This window comes from Muntiacus reevesi, chromosome 1, assembly GCF_963930625.1.
Source record: "Muntiacus reevesi chromosome 1, mMunRee1.1, whole genome shotgun sequence".
Classification (NCBI taxonomy): Eukaryota; Metazoa; Chordata; class Mammalia; order Artiodactyla; family Cervidae; genus Muntiacus; species Muntiacus reevesi.
The window spans coordinates 159,928,093-159,948,993 of NC_089249.1; the positions used below are offsets into that span (position 1 = coordinate 159,928,093).

General features: G+C 53.3%; 1 protein-coding gene and 1 non-coding gene across 5 annotated transcripts; both read left to right on the top strand.

The window, feature by feature from the left end:
- Positions 1 to 540: 540 nt before the first annotated feature.
- PTCH2 (patched 2) lies at positions 541 to 16,385 on the top strand. 4 transcript variants are annotated; one of them, XM_065914271.1, is made up of 22 exons: positions 541 to 850; positions 1,568 to 1,760; positions 7,655 to 7,844; positions 7,954 to 8,023; positions 8,156 to 8,247; positions 8,988 to 9,183; positions 9,782 to 9,903; positions 10,056 to 10,203; positions 10,280 to 10,411; positions 10,497 to 10,652; positions 10,736 to 10,828; positions 11,095 to 11,220; positions 11,313 to 11,431; positions 11,529 to 11,877; positions 11,970 to 12,282; positions 12,376 to 12,518; positions 12,602 to 12,782; positions 12,909 to 13,189; positions 13,277 to 13,414; positions 14,927 to 15,069; positions 15,156 to 15,255; positions 15,631 to 16,385. In XM_065914271.1, exons 1-22 carry the CDS (start codon positions 779 to 781, stop codon positions 15,895 to 15,897), a joined length of 3,624 nt encoding a protein of 1,207 aa, XP_065770343.1. In that variant the 5' UTR covers positions 541 to 778; the 3' UTR covers positions 15,898 to 16,385. The 4 variants fall into 4 exon arrangements, with proteins under 4 accessions (XP_065770343.1, XP_065770335.1, XP_065770353.1 ...); XM_065914263.1 differs by having other exon boundaries at positions 12,602 to 13,189; XM_065914281.1 differs by lacking the exons at positions 15,156 to 15,255; positions 15,631 to 16,385 and adding an exon at positions 13,482 to 13,539 and having other exon boundaries at positions 12,602 to 13,189; positions 14,927 to 15,056.
- A 2,667-nt stretch (positions 16,386 to 19,052) lies between these two features.
- LOC136156584 (U5 spliceosomal RNA) lies at positions 19,053 to 19,170 on the top strand. The gene has a single exon (XR_010661080.1). It is a non-coding gene; the product is annotated as a U5 spliceosomal RNA (small nuclear RNA).
- Positions 19,171 to 20,901: the final 1,731 nt, after the last annotated feature.

A 20,901-nucleotide genomic window follows, 5' to 3' on the forward strand; every position in this document is an offset into this window, starting at 1 on the left:
AGGAAATTCCGTGTAACTCTGCAGGGCTGGAAGGAACATGGGGTATGAAGGAACTATGGGAGAGAAGATTTTAGATTCTGCAGAGCGCTGTACTCCACGTGGGCTTTGTGTTTTGGAGCTATAATCAGATTTGCATTTTAGAGAGATGACTATGGCCTCAGTGGAGCGAAGGAACTGAATGGGGAGAGAATGCACGCAGAGAACTGTAGAAAGAAGTCTTTGGGTCTTGGCTGGGTCGACACCTCTTAGCACTGAACTCTCCTGACTTACATTTGGCCAACGCCTCGCCTCTCCAGGATCTCCCTCCCTCCCTCCTTCTCCCCGAGGGCCCGGCGGACGCGCGGGCGGGGAAGCAATGCAAAGGGTGGCCCTGCCTGGGTGGTCTCCCGCCCCGCCCCCCCGCGGCGCTGTTGCCTAGCAGCAGATCCGGCCGCTAGGCTCCGGGTAATTTGCGGGAGACTCAGCCAATCGGAGGGCGTAGCCCCAGCCCGCTCCCTTTTTCTGGGACTGAAGACGCCTCCTCGGCACTGCGGTCGCCAAATCCTACCGCGCCGGTCCAGTTCCTGCACGCGGGACCCATTCCGGCTCCGGCTCTGCTCCCCGAGCCTCACTGCCCCACTCCTCACGCTCGCGGACATCACTGCACACCCTTATCTGCGTCTTAGCGGCCCCGCTGAATTCCGACGCGTAGCTCAGCGGTACACCGGACCAGGCCAGTCTATGGGGGCTCCCAGATAACGCAGGTTGGGGGCGCCCATGCCCCCCTATACCCGCCAGCATGGCTCGGCCGCCACCTCTCGGGGAGCTGCCCCCGGGCTACACACCCCCAGCTCGACCTGCAACACCCCAGGTGAGTGGAGGGAAACGCGGAAGAAGGAACCGGGTCTGCAAAGTGTAATGTCTCTAAACCCTGGGAAAACTCTGTGTGTGTGTCCTCAGCATCTGCCTGGTGAGAGAGAGGGTGTCTATGTCGACCTCTGTCCACCCGAGGAGCCGTGTGTGTGTGTGTGTGTGTGTGTGTGTGTGTGTGTGTATCCTCTTAGAAAACGAATCTATGCCTTCCTCAAGTGTGTATTGGGTGGGAGGCAGGGAATGGAGTTAAATTTGTGTGTGTGTGTGTCCTCAGCATCTGCCTGGTGAGAGAGAGGGTGTCTATGTCGACCTCTGTCCACCCGAGAAACTGTGTGTCTGTGTGTGTGTGTGTGTGTGTGTGTGTGCGCGTGTGTCCTGTCTCAGAAAACGAATCTGTGCATTCTTCAAGTGTGTATTGGGTGGGAGGCAGGGAATGGAGTACCTGTGTGTCTGTGTGTGTGTGTGTGTGTGTGTGTGTGTGTGTGTCCTGTCTCAGAAAACGAATCTGTGCCTTCTTCAAGTGTGTATTGGGTGGGAGGCAGGGAATGGAGTTAAATTTTTTCCAAGTTGGGGCCCGTGTCTGTGTAGGTCCTCCCTGTCTTGCATCCAGAAACCAAGAAGCTAGAGTTTGGCTTAGGGTGGTATAAGGAGAAAAGGGAAAGGTTTCATGGGTGGTTGCAGTAATGCCTGGCTGACCCTTCTCTTTCTATCCCAGATCCTAGCTGGGAGCCTGAAGGCTCCACTCTGGCTCCGTGCTTACTTCCAGGGCCTGCTCTTCTCTTTGGGCTGCGGGATCCAGAGACACTGTGGCAAAGTGCTCTTCCTGGGACTGTTGGCCTTTGGGGCCCTAGCACTGGGTCTACGCATGGCCATCATTGAGACAGACCTAGAACAGCTCTGGGTGGAAGGTGAGTTGTGGGCACTGGCTGTAGTTGCTTGGATATAGTAAGCCCAAGACAGGAATAGGGTGAGAAGCTGGCTATTGAGTTCTAGTGGGCTTTGCTCTGGGTGGAGGGAGTACTGCTCCTCCCACACCTATAAATGGACATCTGCAGATGGTGGAGCCTGGTGAACAGGCATATGGAGCCTGTGAGTGTATGTGTGTGTTTATTTAGCATTTATTGGCAACCTTTTATATGTATTTGACTGTACTGCAGTGTTTGTAAGGCAACTAAAACAAGACCCATCTTTCAGTAGCAAGGAAAGTAAAATACATGCTGTGATGTAATATACAATATAATACAAAGCAGAAAACAATTGTGTCATATAAGAGAAGGCAGGGAGAGATCACATCTGAGTAGGAGAAATAGAAGTGTTAGAACTAGAAGGCTGGGGGAACTGTTAAATCATCTGGCAGGCCTCCAGGGAGAGGTCCCATACATCGAGGACCCCTGCAAGCGTTTAGTGGAAAAGTGTCACAGAATCTGCACTTTGAGGCAACAGCGGAGTCAAATGGAACCAGATCTGTACTTCCTAAGGGAAGCATTAGATTAAAATTATTTATTATTAATGGTTTTGACATAACTCCCCTTTCCTGGGGCCTGGTATGACAACCCTTTAACAGAGTCAGACTCCTCTCTGTTCTTTCCTGGGAAGTTTGCATTTGTGGGCTCCCCCAGATCTCCCCCAGCCGTGGCCCACACCCAAAGGCAGGGCCAGGTTAGACTCTCACACCCCTAAGTTATTTTAAATGCTGGCACGCCTGAGGATCCAGAGCAGATGTTTCTTGGAGCCTGCCTGCCTGTTAGGATCCCACACCTCATCCTACCCTACCCCCCACCCTCTGCAGACTCTCACATATATATACACACTCCAGGCCAGCCCTGGGGTCCAGAGCAGATGTTTCTCTGTGCCTGCCTGCCCGCTCGCCCGCAGCCCCAGGACAAACATGTGCATACATGAACAGACACTTACCCCCACCTACACCACTGCTGCCTGGGTGGTCCCAAATGACTCTTGGATTTCCTGCCACAATAGAGGCTGTCTCCCACCCTTCTTCCTTCTCCATTCCCCAGATCTTCCCAGTCTAAACACTGCTTGAACCTCCATGTTTCCTCATCCTCTCTCCAGCATTCCAGCACAGGCCAGGCTTGATCTCACTGGAGTTTTGGTGTTCTTAGTGGGAGGGTCATATAAGAGGACAGGAATCAATTCCTAGGTCTTTTTCCTTTGCTTTGGAACATCACTCTGCTCTCTATTGGGGCTGGAGGTGAGTTGAAAGCAGTGATCCTGACCTGAACTTTTCTCTGAGGCTTCTTCCAGCAATACCCTCAGCAATGAGGACTGAAGGGTATTCTCCATTCCTTTCCTGTTTTGCTAATATGGAGAGCAAAGAGAGAAGCATGGCATTAGCTTTGAGAGTTCTGGACTCACCAGCTTTGCCATGGTGAGATTTGGAATGTGACTTCTCCTTCCTGGTCAGTGTTAAAGGTGAAGGACTCAGAGATAAATTATCTAAAATAAAAATTCCAAGAAATTCCCTGGTGGTCCAGTGGTTAGGACTCTGTGCTTTCACTGCCGAGGGCCCTGTTCAGTCCTTGGTCAGGGAACTAAGATCTTGCAAACCAGGTGGTGTAGCCAAAAAATTAGTAACAAGAAAGAAAGCAAAGAAAAATCACAATGTAGAGTCCAACTAGTACTTTCAGGAACAGTGATAGAAATGGTTTGAAATTGGAGCTGTCCCTGAAGATAAGGAACATACAGCCCTTCTGTCTAGAAGGCAGATATCAATTGGTGGAACCACTATTCACTCAGATTCCCAAGGCTGAAACCTTGAGAGCCAGTCTCAGTTCTTCTTGCTCAGTTAATTGGTTACTAAACAATTAAAATTCTTCCTTCTCAGCCTCTCTCATGAGGGATCCCTTCTTTCCACCCTTGTGGCAGTTGCTCTAGCTAAGACCTGGCAGTACACTCCTTACTGTATCATTTAGAATGCGTTTAGCCACATTAAGGAGAGAGAAAGGGAAAGAGGGAGAAAGGAAGAGGATTGATATATTATTTCCCTCCTCCCCCGCCAACAAGAAGTCTAGCAGTACAGAGTAGAGAAGTTCCACAATAGATAATTCAGCAACCTAAGGACATCAGCAAAAGGTTATTTCTCTCTTTCTCCTCTGCCTTCTTCTGTGTGTTGGGCTTTTGCCCTCAGGTTTATCACGCTTTCTCCCAAGGTGGCTGCTGCCATGGTAGGAAAGAGAAGTCATGCCTGTCTTGCACACCTTTTTTGAAAGTGAGGAAAATTTTACTACCCACCCCTTCCCACCACCCACCCCCACGGACTTCCCATTTGGTTATTTTGACAAGAACTCTGTAGCACAATCCTTCACTTGGCAAAGACAGTGGAATTATAAATGACTTCTTAGACTCATCAAATTTCAGCTTCTAGGGCCAGGGAGGGGCCCAACTGCCCTGAATCACTAGGCCTTTCTGAGGATGGCCCAGGAAATCTAGGTCTGTTTAGGGGCTGCCCTTTCCCCTCACCTTTAAATCTGCCTCCACACCGCCCTCCTGTGGTGCATCTAAATCTGACCAAGCCAGTCAGTCTCAGCTTACTGCTTCCCTTAGTGCTTAGAGCTTAGTGCTACGGTGACTCAGACCCCTTATAGAATCTGCCGGCAATGCCGGAAACCCGGATTCAGTCCCTGGTCGGAAAGATCCCCTCGAGGAGAGAATGGCAACCCACTCCAATATCTTGCCTGGAGAATCCCATGGACAAAGTAGTCTAGTGGGCCACAGTTCATGGGGTCACAAAGAGTCAGACACAACTGAAGCGGCTTAGCACCCACATGCACACAGAGCCCTTCCACCACTCTGCTGGCTTCCAGGTAGTCTCCAGAATCAAGTTCAAGCTCCCCAGCACACTCTAGGTTGCTTCCCCAGCTTTGTCCCTCCAGCACTCTTAGCAGCCCACCAGTGCTGAGCTCCTGACAGTCACCTGCACACACTTGGTCCAGAACCCCTTTCCCTGGGTTATTACCCTGGCCAACTCCTGTTCATCATTCACAGCTCAGCTCCGGAATATTTAAGGTGATGAAAAAGCCAGGTCATCTCAACGTCTCTGCTCAGAACCTCCCATGGCTCCCATTTCATACAGACAGCCTCAGTCCCTACAAAAGCTTACAGGTCCTTACATGTGAAATTTCTAGACCAAAGATTGTGAACATTTCTATGGGTCCTAAAATATATTGCAATATCATGTGTGCTCAATCATATCCGACTCTTTGTGACCCCTGTGGACTGCAGCATCTCCTGAAGTTCCTTCACTATTTCCTGAAGTTTGCTCAACTAGTGTCCACTGAGTCAGTGATGCTATCTCAAGACGGTTGAAAGACGGTAAGTTGCATTCATTGGATTACCTATAAAGTGGACTCTAAGCATGCTCTAACCAGTTATATTATCCCTTTTGTAAAGTTTTTAACAGATGTGATGATTTTGAGTCTCCTTCCCCTGTTCTGCCTACTTTCTCCCCACTTACTTACAGTCTCATGTTTTCTTCAGTTCTTTCTCATGTTTCTGTCATATCATTTCTCTCCCGGCAACTATTGAATAATAATTCCATATCTGTAGCTCTTGGGTACTGGACAACTTCCTAAGTACTTTGCTCATATTGATTCTGTGTATTTATTTATTTTTGGCCGGGCTCTGTCTTTGTCGCTGCACACAGGCTTTCTGTAGTCGCAGAGAGCAAGGGCTACTCTCTAGTTTCGGTGTGCAGGCTTCTCGTTATGGTGGCTTCTCGTGTGCAGAGCATGGGCTCTAGGGTGTGGGCTCAGTAGTTGTGACACAAGGGCTTAGTCGCTCTGAGGCATGTGGAATTTTCCCTGACCAGGGATCAAACTGACGTGCCCTGCATTGGCAGGCAGATTCTTAACCACTGGACCACCAGGGAAATCCCATCACATTGGTCCTCAAGCCACCAAGGTGGGCATTGTCCCCATTTCTCAGATGAGGAAATTGCAGGTCAGAGAGACTAAATAATTTACCCCAAGCATCAGAGCCAAGACCCAAAGCCAGGTCTGTTTGGAAGCCTTTGTGCTCCCCCAGACACCTGCTATCTCTTCTTGCCTGCACAGTACAGCCCGTTCATCTGTCCTCATAACTCACCATCACTGTCAGCCAAAACATAACTTTCTCTTCCTCATTTTCTCTGAGGACTCCTTATTCTCTTTGAGGCTGTATTTTATTATTTCTAACATTTATTTATTTATTTGGCTGTGTCAGGTCTTAGTTGCAGGACTTAATTGCACTATATAGGATCTTCCATTGTGGCGAGTGGGCTTGCTTAGTTGCCCCAAGGCATGTAGGGTTTTATTAATTCCCCGATCAGGGACTGAACTCATGCCCCTTGCATGGGAAGGTAGATTCTTAACCACTGGACCACCAGGGAAGTCCTTTGATACTGTTTTAAATTGTGCCTGTCCCTTTCTCTTGCTTTCTCATTAGCTCTGGGTTGCTTCTTTCTTCCATACCTCGGTCCCCTCAGCAAATTCCCTTACTGTGGGGAGCTTATCTCTGCCCTCTGCTCCTGTCCCTCCTTGTGGCCTAAGCCTGGTGAAATAAACACTGTGGTACAGATCTGCAGAAGCAGGGACTCAGGAAAGGAAGAAAAGAAGTATGTGGAATTGACAGCAGAGAAGGCAGGATGGCTGTGTGAGACTGTTCATGCGGGGGGCAGCGGTCAGGAATGTGACTGGGAGGGGGGATGAGCATAGGGGTGAATCTGTGATGAGCGTGACCAGGGGTTTGGGGCTCTCATGAGTGAGGGGATTATGTGGGTTTGAAAGAGATGGGGGGGTATGATGATCCCAAGTAGGACTGGAGTCTTGGAGAAGCAGTCCAGTGGGCCCAGGGATGGCAGTGACCTATAGGAAGAGGCCCCAGATTGGGGAAAGCAGGACTGGGCCTAAGACCAGGCCACGTCCACAAAGCCTCCGGGGTGGTTTGGCCTTAGCCCTTGTCTCCCCCAAACCATAGTCAGGTTATAGCATCCCTCAAACTTCCCTGCCTTCCCAGGCCCCTGGTACAGAGCTGGCCTCCGCAGCCAGGGTAATGCAGAACTTGATCAAGAAGATGAAGGCAGGCCTGATGCTGGGATTCCTAAATGTCTGGACTAAGAAACTGGTGAACGGGATCTTCTTCCGCCAGCCCACTTTGATGTCACGTGTGCCAGGGTCCATGAGCTATTTCCTGAGAGGAGGCAGTATGCTGGCAGCATCACACTGAAAGGCCGTTTGACCCTCGCCCTCACTTGTACCACTACAGAGTCATTATTGCCAGACATTTACCCAGCTACCCACCCTCTTTACAGAGCAGTTTGCAGAAAGGTGTATGGATATAAACCATTGTCTGGGACAACCTGAGCTAGGAACCAGCCCCAGCACTAGACCTGTTCCTTTAGGAGACCCTCCAACAAGCAGCCTCCCTGTCAGCTCCTTTGTCCCTCGTTGTCCTCCCTGCCAGAACAGAGAGAGACTGAGTGAGAGGCTCCCTTACCAGGACACCCCCAAAACCCCACCCTGGCCCCACTCCTGTTGATCGCTCATTTTTAAGTTATTTGCTGCAAACACAGCCAGCCGGGTTCATGTTGAAACCTTAGGTCTCACAAGAGTTCCAAAGAGCCACACAGCTGGACCTCTCTACTCCAGATTCTGAAATGAGAGCCAGGAACCTGGGTCCTCAGCGTGGCCATCAATGAGAAGTTTTTCCCACTTGTCCTGGGAGGCCTCTGGGGTTGGGGTCCCACACTCCCTGGAGCTTGGATCCACCGAGGCTCTTGCCCCCCAGCTTTCTCTCTCTGTTCTGGCAGCGGGCAGCCGGGTGAGCCAGGAACTGGAATACACCAAGGAGAAGCTGGGGGAGGAGGCTGCGTATACCTCCCAGATGTTGATACAGACCCCGCGCCAGGAGGGAGAGAACATCCTCACGCCTGAGGCACTCGACCTCCACCTCCAGGCAGCCCTCACTGCCAGTAAAGTGCAAGTATCACTCTATGGAAAGTGAGTCTGGCTGAGCCCCCCGAGCAGCTTGGGAGTGAGAGGTGCCACAGCAGGGCTGGAGCCGGAGTCGCCCTCTTCTACTGACGTCCCATGCCCCTGGCTATTGTAGGTCCTGGGATCTGAACAAAATCTGCTACAAGTCAGGAGTTCCCCTAATTGAAAATGGAATGATTGAGCGGGTGAGTCTCCTGCACTGTTCTCTGAGACAGGGTAGAGGTGGAGCCTTCTCTGCAGCCAGGGAGGTGGGGAAGGGGGAGCGTAGGGGCATTGCGGGGGCAGGACTGATGTTTGACCTGGGGTGTCCCTGGCAGATGATTGAGAAGCTGTTTCCATGCGTGATCCTCACCCCCCTCGACTGCTTCTGGGAGGGAGCCAAACTCCAAGGGGGCTCTGCCTACTTGCCGTGAGTGCCGCTGCTACTGCTCCGGGGCCCTGCTTCATTCCCTGCCAGGACTTGCCCAGCAGAAAGGAGGGACAGTGAGCAAAAGCTCACCAGGGCCTAATTACCACCCAGGCCTGGGTCAGGGCACAGGCAGCCTCGGGGTTCTCTCCTCATCCCCCTTCTTCTCACCTCCGAAGGAAAGGCAGACCTGTCTTATTTAGATAAAACGCAAAGATCTGTAAGATCTGAACAAAGGAGAAAAAAGATCCCCAGGAGAATGGATACATGTATATGTATGGCTGAGTCCCTTTGCTGTCCGCCTGAAACTATCACAACATTGTTATTGGCTGTATCCCAATATAAAATCAAAAGTTGTGTTTTGTTTTGTTTTTTTTTTTTTAAAGAAAAGATCCCCAGAAAGAGACTTTGCCAGAGAGAGTTAGCTAGGTGTCAACTCAGCTGCTGCCCAGGCCGTAAAAAAACCTGTTACAGGCAGGCGCCTGTATGGTTATGTATGAGAGCCAAGGGTAGACGGTTTGGGAAGGAATGAAATGGGGCTTTTGTGGGTCTCTTCCTTGTGTTAAGTACCGTCTGTCTTAAGTTCCGTCTCAGCTCCTATATCCATTCAGAATTCACTGCAGCAACCTGCTGGACTGAGCCTGCACGTGGAGTGGGGTGGGCTACCCCATGGGCCCCATGGCAGCCGTCTGGAGGATGGGCATTGATCCCTGATCCTCACCGACCACAAACTCTCCCCACAGGGGCCGCCCTGACATCCAGTGGACCAACCTGGACCCAGAGCAGCTGTTGGAGGAGCTGGGCCCCTTTGCCTCCCTTGAGGGCTTCCGGGAGCTGCTAGACAAGGCACAGGTGGGCCAGGCCTACGTGGGGCGGCCCTGTCTACACCCTGACGACCTCCACTGCCCACCGAGTGCCCCTAACCATCACAGCAGGCAGGTGGGTTCCAGCCAGGTCTGCAGGGGAGAGGTCATTTCCTTCCCTTTCCCCTCGTGTTCCCCTGTTCCTGGAGAGAGCAGACTGCTCTATGCTCTGCCCCCTACTTCCTGGACACTGTTACCCTGTCCACACTGCACTCGACACCTGGAGTTTTCCATTCCCATTCACCTCTCCTAAGGACTCCTCAAATAGCATATGAATCCCTTTGGCTTTTTCTAAGCCCAGAAAGGCTGGACTTCATCAAAACACACGTGTACAGAGAGACAAGACAAATTAGATAAGCATGGGTGTCATACCTGGTTTCCTGAGTGTGTTTGTGGCCCTGTGAATGTGGACCTTTTCCCCAAACCACCAAAGTTCAGCCAGCTCCTCTCCGCAGCCCATTTCTAGGCCTCTGCTCCCTCTTGTGGTCTCCTCCCTGCCAGCCTGTAGCTGTTAGCTTTACAGAGCAGGCAAGAGGCTCAACACAATAGTATCTACACCCCAGGCCCACGGAACTCTGTGGCAAGCATGGTTCCTGGAGGTGCCCGCCCAGAGACACCTAGTTACCCACAAGTAGTAGGGCCTGGAGTAACAAGCCTCTCTCCACCCCCTCCAGGCTCCCAACGTGGCTCAGGAGTTAAGTGGGGGCTGCCATGGCTTCTCCCACAAGTTCATGCACTGGCAGGAGGAGCTGCTGTTGGGAGGCATGGCCAGAGGCCCCCAAGGACAGCTGCTGAGGTAGGACCATCCCCCCAGGAGTTGCCAAGGGGATGCCCCAGGCATGGGGAGCCACACCCTGATGCCAGGCAGCTCTGGCAAATGCCCCTTGCACACGCCCTCCTAGTCGTTCAGACCAGCCCTGACTCCTGCTTCTCCTACACCACCGCCAGGGCAGAGGCCCTGCAGAGCACCTTCCTGCTGATGAGCCCCCGCCAGCTCTACGAACACTTCCGGGGTGACTACCAGACCCACGACATTGGCTGGAGCGAGGAGCAGGCGGGCACGGTCCTACAGGCCTGGCAGCGGCGGTTTGTGCAGGTCAGCGTGGAGCCAGCAGGCGTAGTGCCCAAGGCCACTGCCTCCTTCTGCGCCTCACACCATCCTGTCTCTCCAGCTGGCCCAGGAGTCCCTGCCTGAGAACGCATCCCAGCAGATTCACGCCTTCTCCTCCACCACCCTGGATGACATCCTGCACGCCTTCTCTGAAGTCAGCGCTGCCCGCGTGGTGGGGGGCTATCTGCTCATGGTGGGTCCTCTTGGCGCCTTGGGTCCTGGGGCACCATCAGCCCCACCTGGGAGCCCACATCCCAGACTGCCCTCTCTCCCCACAGCTAGCCTATGCCTGCGTGACAATGCTGCGGTGGGACTGTGCCCAGTCCCAGGGTGCAGTGGGCCTCGCTGGGGTGCTGCTGGTGGCCCTGGCGGTGGCCTCAGGCCTGGGGCTCTGTGCCCTCTTGGGCATCGCCTTCAACGCTGCCACCACCCAGGTAGGCCAGGTCTGCGGGCAGACTTGGGGCCCACAGCCCGGGCTGCTCAGATCCTCCAACTGCCTGCCCCCACGCCCCTCTAGGTGCTGCCTTTCTTGGCGCTGGGCATCGGCGTGGACGACGTATTCCTGCTGGCACACGCCTTCACAGAGGCTCCACCTGGCACCCCTCTCCAGGTGAGGCATCAACCTCCTGCCTGGGTTCATCGCAGGCCGTGCTGCTGAGGGTCCCAGAGCCGCTTGGTTTGAGTGACTTTGGGCTGGTAATAAGCCTCTCTATGCCTCGCTTCCTCATCTGTAAACAGGGGTAATCATAGTGTTTGTGTGGTAAGGGGTGTGGTGAGGATCGGTAATTCGAGTGCTTAGAACAGGGCAATAAACGCTAGCTGCTGTGTGGCTCCTGTCCCTCCCCTGCCATCCTTCACTCGGCCTTGTCCTGGCAGGAGCGCACAGGGGAGTGTCTGCAGCGCACGGGCACCAGCGTCACACTCACGTCCATCAGCAACATGGTTGCCTTCTTCATGGCTGCCCTGGTTCCCATCCCTGCACTGCGGGCCTTCTCCTTGCAGGTGAGGCCTCACCCATGGGCCCCGGGCTCGGGGTGGGCATGGAGCCCGGCGGGCTTCATCCAGGTTTTGTGCCCCTCCTGCCCACCCCGCAGGCAGCCATAGTGGTGGGCTGCAACTTCGCAGCCGTGATGCTTGTCTTCCCTGCGGTCCTCAGCCTGGACCTGCACCGGCGCCACTGCCAGCGCCTGGATGTGCTCTGCTGCTTCTCTAGGTACCCCTGTCCCACCGGGCCGTCCCTCCTAAGCCCCATGCTGTCCTGTCCTCTTGGCACCATTTCCAGACCCTCGCCCCCTCTCTGCCTCTTCCAGCCCCTGCTCTGCTCGGGTGATTCAGATTCTGCCCCAGGAGCTGGGGAACGGGACGGTACCAGTGGGCATTGCCCACCTGACTGCCACGGTTCAAGCCTTTGCCCACTGTGAAGCCAGCAGCCAACATGTGGTCACCATCTTGCCTCCCCAAGCCCACCTGGTGCCACCACCTTCTGACGCTTTGGGCTCGGAGCTCTTCAGCCCAGGAGGGTCCACACGGGACCTTCTAGGACAAGAGGAGGGGACAGGGCAGAAGGCAGCCTGCAAGTCCCTGCCCTGTGCCCGCTGGAATCTTGCCCATTTTGCCCGCTCTCAGTTTGCACCCTTGTTGCTCCAGTCCCACACCAAGGTAAGCCTCCAGGCCCAGGCAGGTCAAGGTGGGACGTGGCACAGACTTCTTAGATGTCTCTGGGCCTCCAGCTTAGTCGCCTCTTCCCACAGGCTGTAGTACTGGTACTTTTTGGGGCTCTCCTGGGCCTGAGCCTCTATGGAGCAACCTTGGTGCAGGACGGTCTGGCCCTGACTGATGTGGTGCCACGCGGCACCAAGGAGCATGCCTTCCTGAGCGCCCAGCTCAGGTACTTCTCTCTGTACGAGGTGGCTCTGGTGACACAGGGTGGCTTTGACTACGCCCACTCCCAACGCGCCCTCTTTGATCTGCACCAGCGCTTCAGTTCCCTCAAGGCCGTGCTGCCCCCACCGGCCACCCAGGCACCCCGCACCTGGCTTCACTACTATCGCAACTGGCTACAGGGTAAGAGGCGAGGAGACGGGCCGGGAGGACTGCGGCTGGCGGGAGCCCCCAGAGCCCGCAGGACAACTGGACTCCTACCCCGTCCTCTCCCAGGAATCCAGGCTGCGTTTGACCAGGACTGGGCTTCTGGGCGCATCACCCGCCACTCATACCGCAATGGCTCTGAGGATGGGGCTCTGGCATACAAGCTGCTCGTCCAGACCGGGGATGCCCAGGAGCCTCTGGATTTCAGCCAGGTTGGAAGAGGACTGGAGGGCTGGGGAGCACAGAGGGGCTCCAGGCCCCATGGGCCCAGCCTTAACCCCCTCTGCCTCTGCAGCTGACCACCAGGAAGCTAGTGGACAAGGAAGGGCTGATCCCACCCGAGCTCTTCTACATGGGGCTGACTGTGTGGGTGAGCAGTGACCCCCTGGGTCTGGCAGCCTCGCAGGCCAACTTCTATCCCCCACCCCCCGAATGGCTGCATGACAAGTACGACACCACGGGGGAGAACCTTCGCAGTGAGTCCCGGGGGAGCCTGAACTGCCTGCACCTGGGCCCACACAGGCCCTCCCCTGAAGCCCTGCCCACGGCTGCCCGGTGCTCACCGGCTGCCCCCACTCTCCCTTCACCCCCTCCCTCAACAGTCCCAGCAGCCCAGCCCTTGGAGTTTGCCCAGTTTCCCTTCCTCTTGCACGGCCTCCAGAAGACTGCAGACTTCGTGGAGGCCATCGAGGGGGCCCGGGCAGCGTGTGCCGAGGCCGGCCGGGCCGGGGTGCGTGCCTACCCCAGCGGCTCCCCCTTCCTCTTCTGGGAGCAGTACCTGGGCCTGCGGCGCTGCTTCCTGCTGGCAGTCTGCATTCTGCTGCTGTGTACTTTCCTCGCCTGTGCCCTGCTGCTGCTCAACCCCTGGACGGCTGCGCTCATAGTGAGTCTCGCAGGAGTGGGGCTAGAGGGACCCATAGCTCCCCACCTGCCCTGGCCAGGAGCCCTGTGTGAGCCCTGCCCTCCCCAGGTACTGGTCCTGGCGATGATGACTGTGGAGCTCTTTGGCATCATGGGTTTCCTGGGCATCAAGCTGAGTGCCATCCCGGTGGTGATTCTTGTGGCCTCCGTAGGCATTGGTGTCGAGTTCACCGTCCACGTGGCTCTGGTGAGCACAGGCACTAGGAGAGGGGTGGGCCAGCTGATGCAGTTTTCAACAAATACTGTGTCCTCAGGACTGGGGAGATGAGAGCAATACAGACACACTATCTTCAAGAATGTTGAGATAAACAAGTAAGTAAACAAATAAGCATCCATTTCAGTAGAGAGGAGAGAGAAAGGCCTAACCAGAATGGGATGAGGACAGAATGGAAGGTGAGAAAATGGGAAATGACGGTTGTTTTGGATGGATTTACTATGGATCAGAGCGATGGGGTGGTAGCTCGATGACAGCGTAAAGGCAAGATCCTTCCAGGACAGAGATGCAGGACAGAGGTGGGCTGGCCTCTCCCACAGCTTCATGTTGTCTGGCAGAGGTGGGGTGGAGGTGGGGTGGGGGCAGTGAACTGGTTGGGAGCTCCAACACAAACCTGGCCAGACCCCACAAACAGCTTCTTTCTTTCTTCCCCCATAAAATCATTATTTTTCTGATTATAAGAACAATATAGACTCCTTGGGGGACAAAAAAGTCACCATGCAGAAACATACCAAGAAGGAATCAGAAAGCCTCTGAAATGCTACCCTGAGAAGTATCCATCCTTCTAGACCAGGCATTAGCAAAGTTTTTCTGAAAAGAATCAGATAGTAATATTTTAGGCTTGTCAGGCCATATGGTCTTTCTACCAATGTAGCACAAAAGAAGCCATAGATGCTATGTGCATAAACGAGTGTGGCCGTGTTTCAGCAAAACTTTATTAAAACCACGGGACAGGCTATAGATGGCCAACCTAGTCTGAAAGAAAGTGAAAGTCAGTCCTCAGTCATGTCCAACTCTGCCACCCCATGGACTAGGCAGTCCATAGCATTCTCCAGGCCAGAATACTAGAGTGGGTAACCTTACCCTTCTCTAGGGGATCTTCCCAACCCAGGGATCTAACCCAGGTCTCCCACATTACAGGTGAATTCTTCACCAGCTAAGCCACCAGGGAAGTCCAACCTATTCTAGACATCTCTGTCTCATTCATCTAGCTCAGTTGGTAAAGAATCCTCCTGCAATGCAGGAGACCCAGTTTGATTCCTGGGTTGAGAAGTTCCCCTGGAGAAGGGATAGGCTATCCACTTCAGTATTAATGGACTTCCCTGGCTCAGCTGGTAAAGAATTCACCTGCAATGTGGGAGACCTGGGTTCGATCCCTGGGTTGGGAAGATCCCCTGGAGGAGGGCATGGCAACCCACTCCAATATTCTTGCCTGGAGAATCCCCATATACAGAGGAGCCTGGCAGACTACAGTCCATGGGGTCCCGAAGAGTCGGACACAACTGAGTGGCTAAGCACACACAGCACATGTCTCACCCATCTATACAGGGTTACCCACATGGACTTGTGCTTGGGTCCTGCCCAGTTCCCAGGAACTCAGTTCACCTGGCCTTCTATGGGCCAGGCATGGGTGAGCCTTGGGGACATAGATGAGCTGGCCGTGGTTGGTCGAGGAGCAGCTCCAGGACCACTATGTTTCCCCAGGGCTTCCTGACCGCTCAGGGTAGCCGGAACCTGCGGGCTGCCCGGGCCCTGGAGCACACATTTGCCCCAGTGACTGATGGGGCCATCTCCACGTTGCTAGGACTGCTCATGCTTGCTGGCTCCAACTTTGACTTCATTGTAAGGTAGGGGAAGGCTCAGGGCAAGGAGGCAGGGCTGGCCTGCATTGGATACAGGACCTGACCGGGCTGACCCCTCTTAACACCCCCAGGTACTTCTTCGTGGTGCTGACAATACTTACACTCCTGGGCCTCCTCCACGGGCTCGTGCTGCTGCCAGTACTGCTGTCCATCCTGGGCCCCCCACCAGAGGTGACCACACCATCCTGCTCCCAGCCCAGGGGGCGGGGTGGGGCAGAACCAAGACAAAACACCCTCAGTGGCCAACAGACAAGGCTCAACTCACAAGGCCCCCTCCCCATGAAGTACCACCAGCTGAAGTTAGCAGCCTCCCCTTTTGCCCAGACATCATGTCCCTGCCCTTCAGCCCTCCTGACTTCTTCCTGGGACCACCCACCTTAGCCTTTAGGTACAGGATTGGCCCCTGATCTCAACATCCTGTCCCTTGTTAGCGCTTGTCACCTGCTGGAAGCCACCAAAGACCTCAGCTTCCCAACCAGGAAGTTGCTGAAGGGGGCTGAGTCCCTAGTAGCCCCCAGGCTCACTGGGGCTGCTGTTTCCCCCCAGGTGGTACAGATGTACAAGGAGAGCGCAGAGGTCCTGAGCCCCCCAGCTCCACAGGGAGGAGGGCTCAGGTGGGGGGTATCCTCCACCCTACCCCAGAGCTTTGCCAGAGTGACTACCTCCATGACTGTGGCCCTCCACCCGCCCCCACTGCCTGGAGCCTACATCCACCCAGCCTCTGAGGAGCCTGCTTGGTCGCCTGCTGCCACACCAGCTGCCAATGGCCCCAGCAACCTCGGCTCTAGGGGACTGTGTCCAGCCACTGGGTGAAAGAGCAGCCGAAGCGTGGAGACCCCATTCAGGCCGCACGAAGTCACTGGGAAGCAGTGGGGGCATTGCTGAAGACAGGGCACACTCCTGGGGAGCCCTGCTGCTGCCACCTCATCCCCTCCCCTGACTGGGCCATCGGAGACCTCCCCGAAATCCACACAAAGCCACCGCTGTCTAGGCTGTGAGCAGCCTTGCGTGCCCGGCTCCTCTGGGCCTGGCCCTGTGTCTGGGTGGGGTAAAAGCCAGCACTTCAGGCTGCGGCGCAGCCCAGACCCCCCTCCCAGCCCACACTGCTGCCCCCAGCAGACCAAGCCTGAGGGATCCTGTTAGCACCCTTTGCTGGGCCTGGTCCCCACTGCTTGGTGACTCCTGAGGAGGCACTCTGTATCCCTGCCCATCTCTCAACATAAATTATTTATATGGAGATGTTTATTTTTGTAGTTTGGATGTTAGCTATGCTGAAAGTTTTATTTTTAAAAGAGTGAAATATATTCTGTGTGAACTCATCTCAGTTGACGTTGGTGCTTTGTGTTTGGATAGTTGTGAGTTTGCACATAGACGTGTCAGGGCCTGAGGTCCTAGCCCTCTAGTCCTCCGTGTGTTTATTCACCTGGCAAGTGAAGACGATGTGCAGCAAATGTGTTGGTCACATACTTGGTAACCGTCTGGCTGAAGTGCTAAGTACACAAAATGATACAAATGTTTTTGGTGTCAAAGCCCCACTGTGTGGCTTTCAGAGCCATCACAATCCAGCCTTGTTCCTCTCCAGATTCACTGGCCACCTCCTGTATCAGCAGCCTGCGGGGACGGGCAGAGGGACACAGGCAACAGGTGAGAGGTGAAGTGGAAGCGGATCGAGAAAGTGGCCAAGGGAATTCCCTGGTGGTCCTGTGGTTAAGACTCAGTGCTCTCATTGCCAGGGGCCCGGGTTTGATACCTGGTTGGGGAATTAAGATCCCACAAGCCTCTTGACATGACCAAAAGAAAAAAAAAAAAAAGTGGCCAAGTGAAACAGGTGGGGAGGTGTTTTAGGAGTTGTGTGCCCAGACCAACCTCCAAGGCAGAGGCCTCTGCAAGTCATTAGTTGGCATGGGGCCCCAGAGGCATCTGTGCAGACAGCAGAGGATCAACAGGGCCACTGTAGAAACCGAGGCTGCGCTAGCAACCTGTGTTGCTGTTCAGTTGCTCAGTCATGTCTGACTCTGCGACCCCCTGGACTGCAGCATGTCAGACTTCCCTCTGGCCACTGTCTCCCTGAGTTTGCTCAAACTCATGTCCATTGAGTTGGTGATACATCCAACCATCTCATTCTGGGTCACCCACTTCTCCTCCTGTCCTCAATCTTTCCCAGCATCAGTGTCTTTTCCAATGAGTCGGCTCTTCACATCAGATGGCCAGAGTATTTGAACTTCAGCTTCAACATCAGTCCTTCCAATGAATATTCAGGATTGATTTCCTTTAGGATTGATTGGTTTGATCTCCTTGCAATCCAAGGGACTCTTAAGAGCTTTCTCCAACACCACAGACAAAAGCATCAATTCTTTGGCGCTCAGCCTTCTTTATGGTCCAGCTCTCACATCTGTACATGACTAGTGGAAAAACCATAGCTTTGACTAGCAACCAGTGAGGCGCTATCTTTAAGCTGTTTGTTGTAAAGGTTGAACAATCCCATTGTACAGAGGTCTGGACGATTCTGGCCACAGCCCTGGGTGTAGTCTCATGTGATGGATGGGAGGGAGAGGTCTTTTAGTGCCCTCCAATTATCCCAGGGCTCAGTCTCAGCATACACACAGCCTGGGTTACAGCCACACACCAGGAACAGTCCCTCCCCCAGAGCACTGCCTTCTCACACCCCACCCCACCCCCACCAAGCCAAAGGCCAGAAAATCATGTTCTGACCTAATGTTGGGAATAGAGAGGGGGGACACCTACTGCGACTGAATCAACACTGAATCAAAAAAGAGAAGGTGGTTGGCTTGGAACCAAGAGTAGGGAGTGCATCCGGTATGCCCAAGAGATAGACCCTGGATTTGGGTCCAGTGGTGTTTGGGTCAGTACGGAGCAGCTTTGGGGTAGAGCAGGAGAGCTCATCAGCTGGAACAGTGCAAAAGATATCACACCCCCCCCCCCCCCCAGAAAAATTAGACATCCTCTCTGAGCTTCAGCGTCTTCATCTGTGAAATGGAAGATTACAGTCCATTTTGTAGGCTGCTGGTTTTTCCTTTTAGGATTAACTTAAATATTCATGTAGGAAATGGCCTGGCTTCTTCATGGGTGCTGTCTGTTTTTGTAGTTTGTGATATATCGAATGCTTAGCGAAACCTAAAACACTGAACGGTGTTGTGGTATGGCACTAGCTGAAGGATTCCAGCCAGCTGGAGCTGGACCGCCCCAGGAATAGTCGGTTCCAGGGCGCTGACCACAGCCAGTCGTGGGGACAAGTCCCAGTGTTTGCAGGGCAAACCACCCTGTGTCGCACTGTATACTACTCAGTCCTCTGACTCCAACACCATTCCATGGCTCCCCATTGTTGATATAACAAGATCAAAGCCAAGTCCTTTCCAGGCCTAACTGGATCTAGCTTCTTCCATCTTCCCAGCTCTCTCCAGACAGCTAAAGGCCAGATTCACCCCCTCATTCAGACACACCACACCCTACTCCAGACAGGCTGAATTACTTTCGATGTTCACCTCCCACGACTTCACAGAGGCTACTGGAATAACTCGTTTCCACCTCCCATTCTGCCATTTTCTCCCAAAGGGGTGGTGATGGCAGGGGTCTGCGAGAATGAAATGACAGGGCTTTAACCTCAGCCTCGGTAAGGAAGCGTCGGTTTCCCGGCGGATCCGCAAAGAGAGAGAACTGCAGTCCTGAGGGGCCCACAGCGCCGCCCGGCCCGGCCGGTGAGGGGTGTCTCCCAGCGGCGGAGCCGCCTGCGATTTGCATACCCATAGTGCACCACGAAAAGACGATTTCACGCGCTTGAATTCCAGCCCCACTGGGGTTTGTCCACTGTTGGAGGGGACAGTACCTGTTAGAAACCTACGGTCTGTGCAAGTTCCACTCAGGGTGCCCAAACCGCGCGTGAGCGGAGCAACCATAAGTGAACAGAGTGTGGAGTTGCTCTGGGAGGTTCCAAGCGGAACTGCGAAGACATACTCTGGTTTCTCTTCAGATCGTATAAATCTTTCGCCTTTTACTAAAGATTTCCGTGGAGAGGAACAATTCTGAGTCTGTACCCAATTTTTTGAGGCCTCGTTTTTTAACGAGGCTACATTCTTTAAAGTTAAAAATTAGAACTTGATGGCTGTGCGAAAACAAAAAGGAATTTTACTTTCCCAAATATAGCTTAGGAAGCTAAAATGTGCAAAGGTTGTTTCAATGACTTAAAAAACAAAGTATTTCCCCTTACAATGCAGGAGACGACCCAGTCGGGAAGGTTTCCTTGGTTTAAAGATAACAACTTATTCCAGTGTTGTTGCCTAGAAAATCCCATAGACAGAGGGAGGTTGCAGTCCATGGGGTCAGGTCAGCAAAGAGTCGGACACGACTGAGCCACTTCACTTCAGTTTATTATTTGTGTTGTAACTTGTAGGGGTTTTCTTGTGTGTTCTACTTACACAGCCTTGCAGTAAATCGTTTAGAACCTGGCAGGTAAAATCGAAAAGTCACCTCATGTTTTTCATGTGATAAGGCACCAAAAGCTTCCCAGATAGCACTAGAGGTAAAGACATAGCTAGACGTAAGAGATACAGGTTCAATCCCTGGATCCGGAAGATACCTTGGAGAAGGGAATGGCAAGCCAGCTTAAGTATTCTTGCGTGGAGCACTCCTTAGACAGAGGGACCTCGCAGATACCAGCCCATAGTGTCGGACACGACGGAAGCGACTAAACACGCAAGCATACAGGAAGTGGGTAAACGCAGTAATTCTCTCTCTGTTTCGCCAGGGTATGCCAAGTGTTCGACTCTCTGCGACCCCATGCACTGTAGCCGGCCAGGCACCTCTCTCCCTGTGGATTCTCCAGGCAAGAATACTGGAGTGGGCTCCTAGGGGATTTTACCCACTCAGGGATTGAACCCAGGCCTTCCATATTGCAGGCGGATTCTTTACCTTCTGAGTCACCAGGGAAGTCCCATCAGACTACCTGCTTCCTTTCCCAGAGGTTGTTATCTGAGGAAAATTAGCTGAGGCACGCTGCTATGACTTACTTCAGACTGTGCCTGTTCAACACTCACTCAATGCCACTTTTCCATTCTAAAGATAACACGGTTCTTTCCGTTAAGGAGCTTAATTTTTTGGTGGAACCAAGAACTTAAAGAAAGAAAGAAAAAGGGTAGATAATACATAATCTCTGTGAAAAGTGCCCTACAGAAACAGCGCTATGAGAGAACAAGGCTAGCTACCAAAAGTGTCCTCTTGTCCCAGATCTACATCCCCTCTAGGGGAGATCACCTAGGCCTGTGGATTTTAGTGAAAATCGCTCAGTCGTGCCCGACTCTTTGTGACCCTGTGGACTGTAGCCTGCCAGACTCCTCTGTCCATGGAATTCTTCTCCAGGCAAGAATACTGGAGTGGGTTGCCATTTTCTTTTCCGGGGATCTTCCCCACCCAGATATTGAACCCAGGTCTCCTGCATTGCAGGCAGCCTCTTTACCATCTGAGCCACCAGGGAAGTGACTTTTAAGTGATTATCATCTCATACTTGGTGTCCTCCAGATTCACAGCCATTAGCTTCATATTCAAAATGTGTGCTTCATGCAAACAGATTTTTACCTCCTCAAATGTTACCAAGCTAACAGCAAGGAAAACTTTTCCTCCCAATATTATCTTTTCTTTCAGCAAAAGGAATTATGCTCTGCTTGGTCTGCACTGTGCTTTTCTCACCAAAGACCATGGATTTTTTTTTTAACATCACTGTAGGACTATATCATAGTTAATTTAACCAGCCCTCTAAATTAAACCAGTCCTCCAGGACATAGAGCTTTTCTTCTTCAGTTTTCA

Coding starts and splice junctions, on each gene's coding strand:
- PTCH2 (XM_065914263.1), top strand. CDS start 779: ATGGCTCGGCCGCCACCTCTCGGGGAGCTGCCCCCGGGCTACACACCC. Junction 10,204..10,279: donor GGCAGCGGCGGTTTGTGCAG/GTCAGCGTGGAG, acceptor CTGTCTCTCCAG/CTGGCCCAGGAGTCCCTGCC. Junction 11,432..11,528: donor GTGCTCTGCTGCTTCTCTAG/GTACCCCTGTCC, acceptor TGCCTCTTCCAG/CCCCTGCTCTGCTCGGGTGA.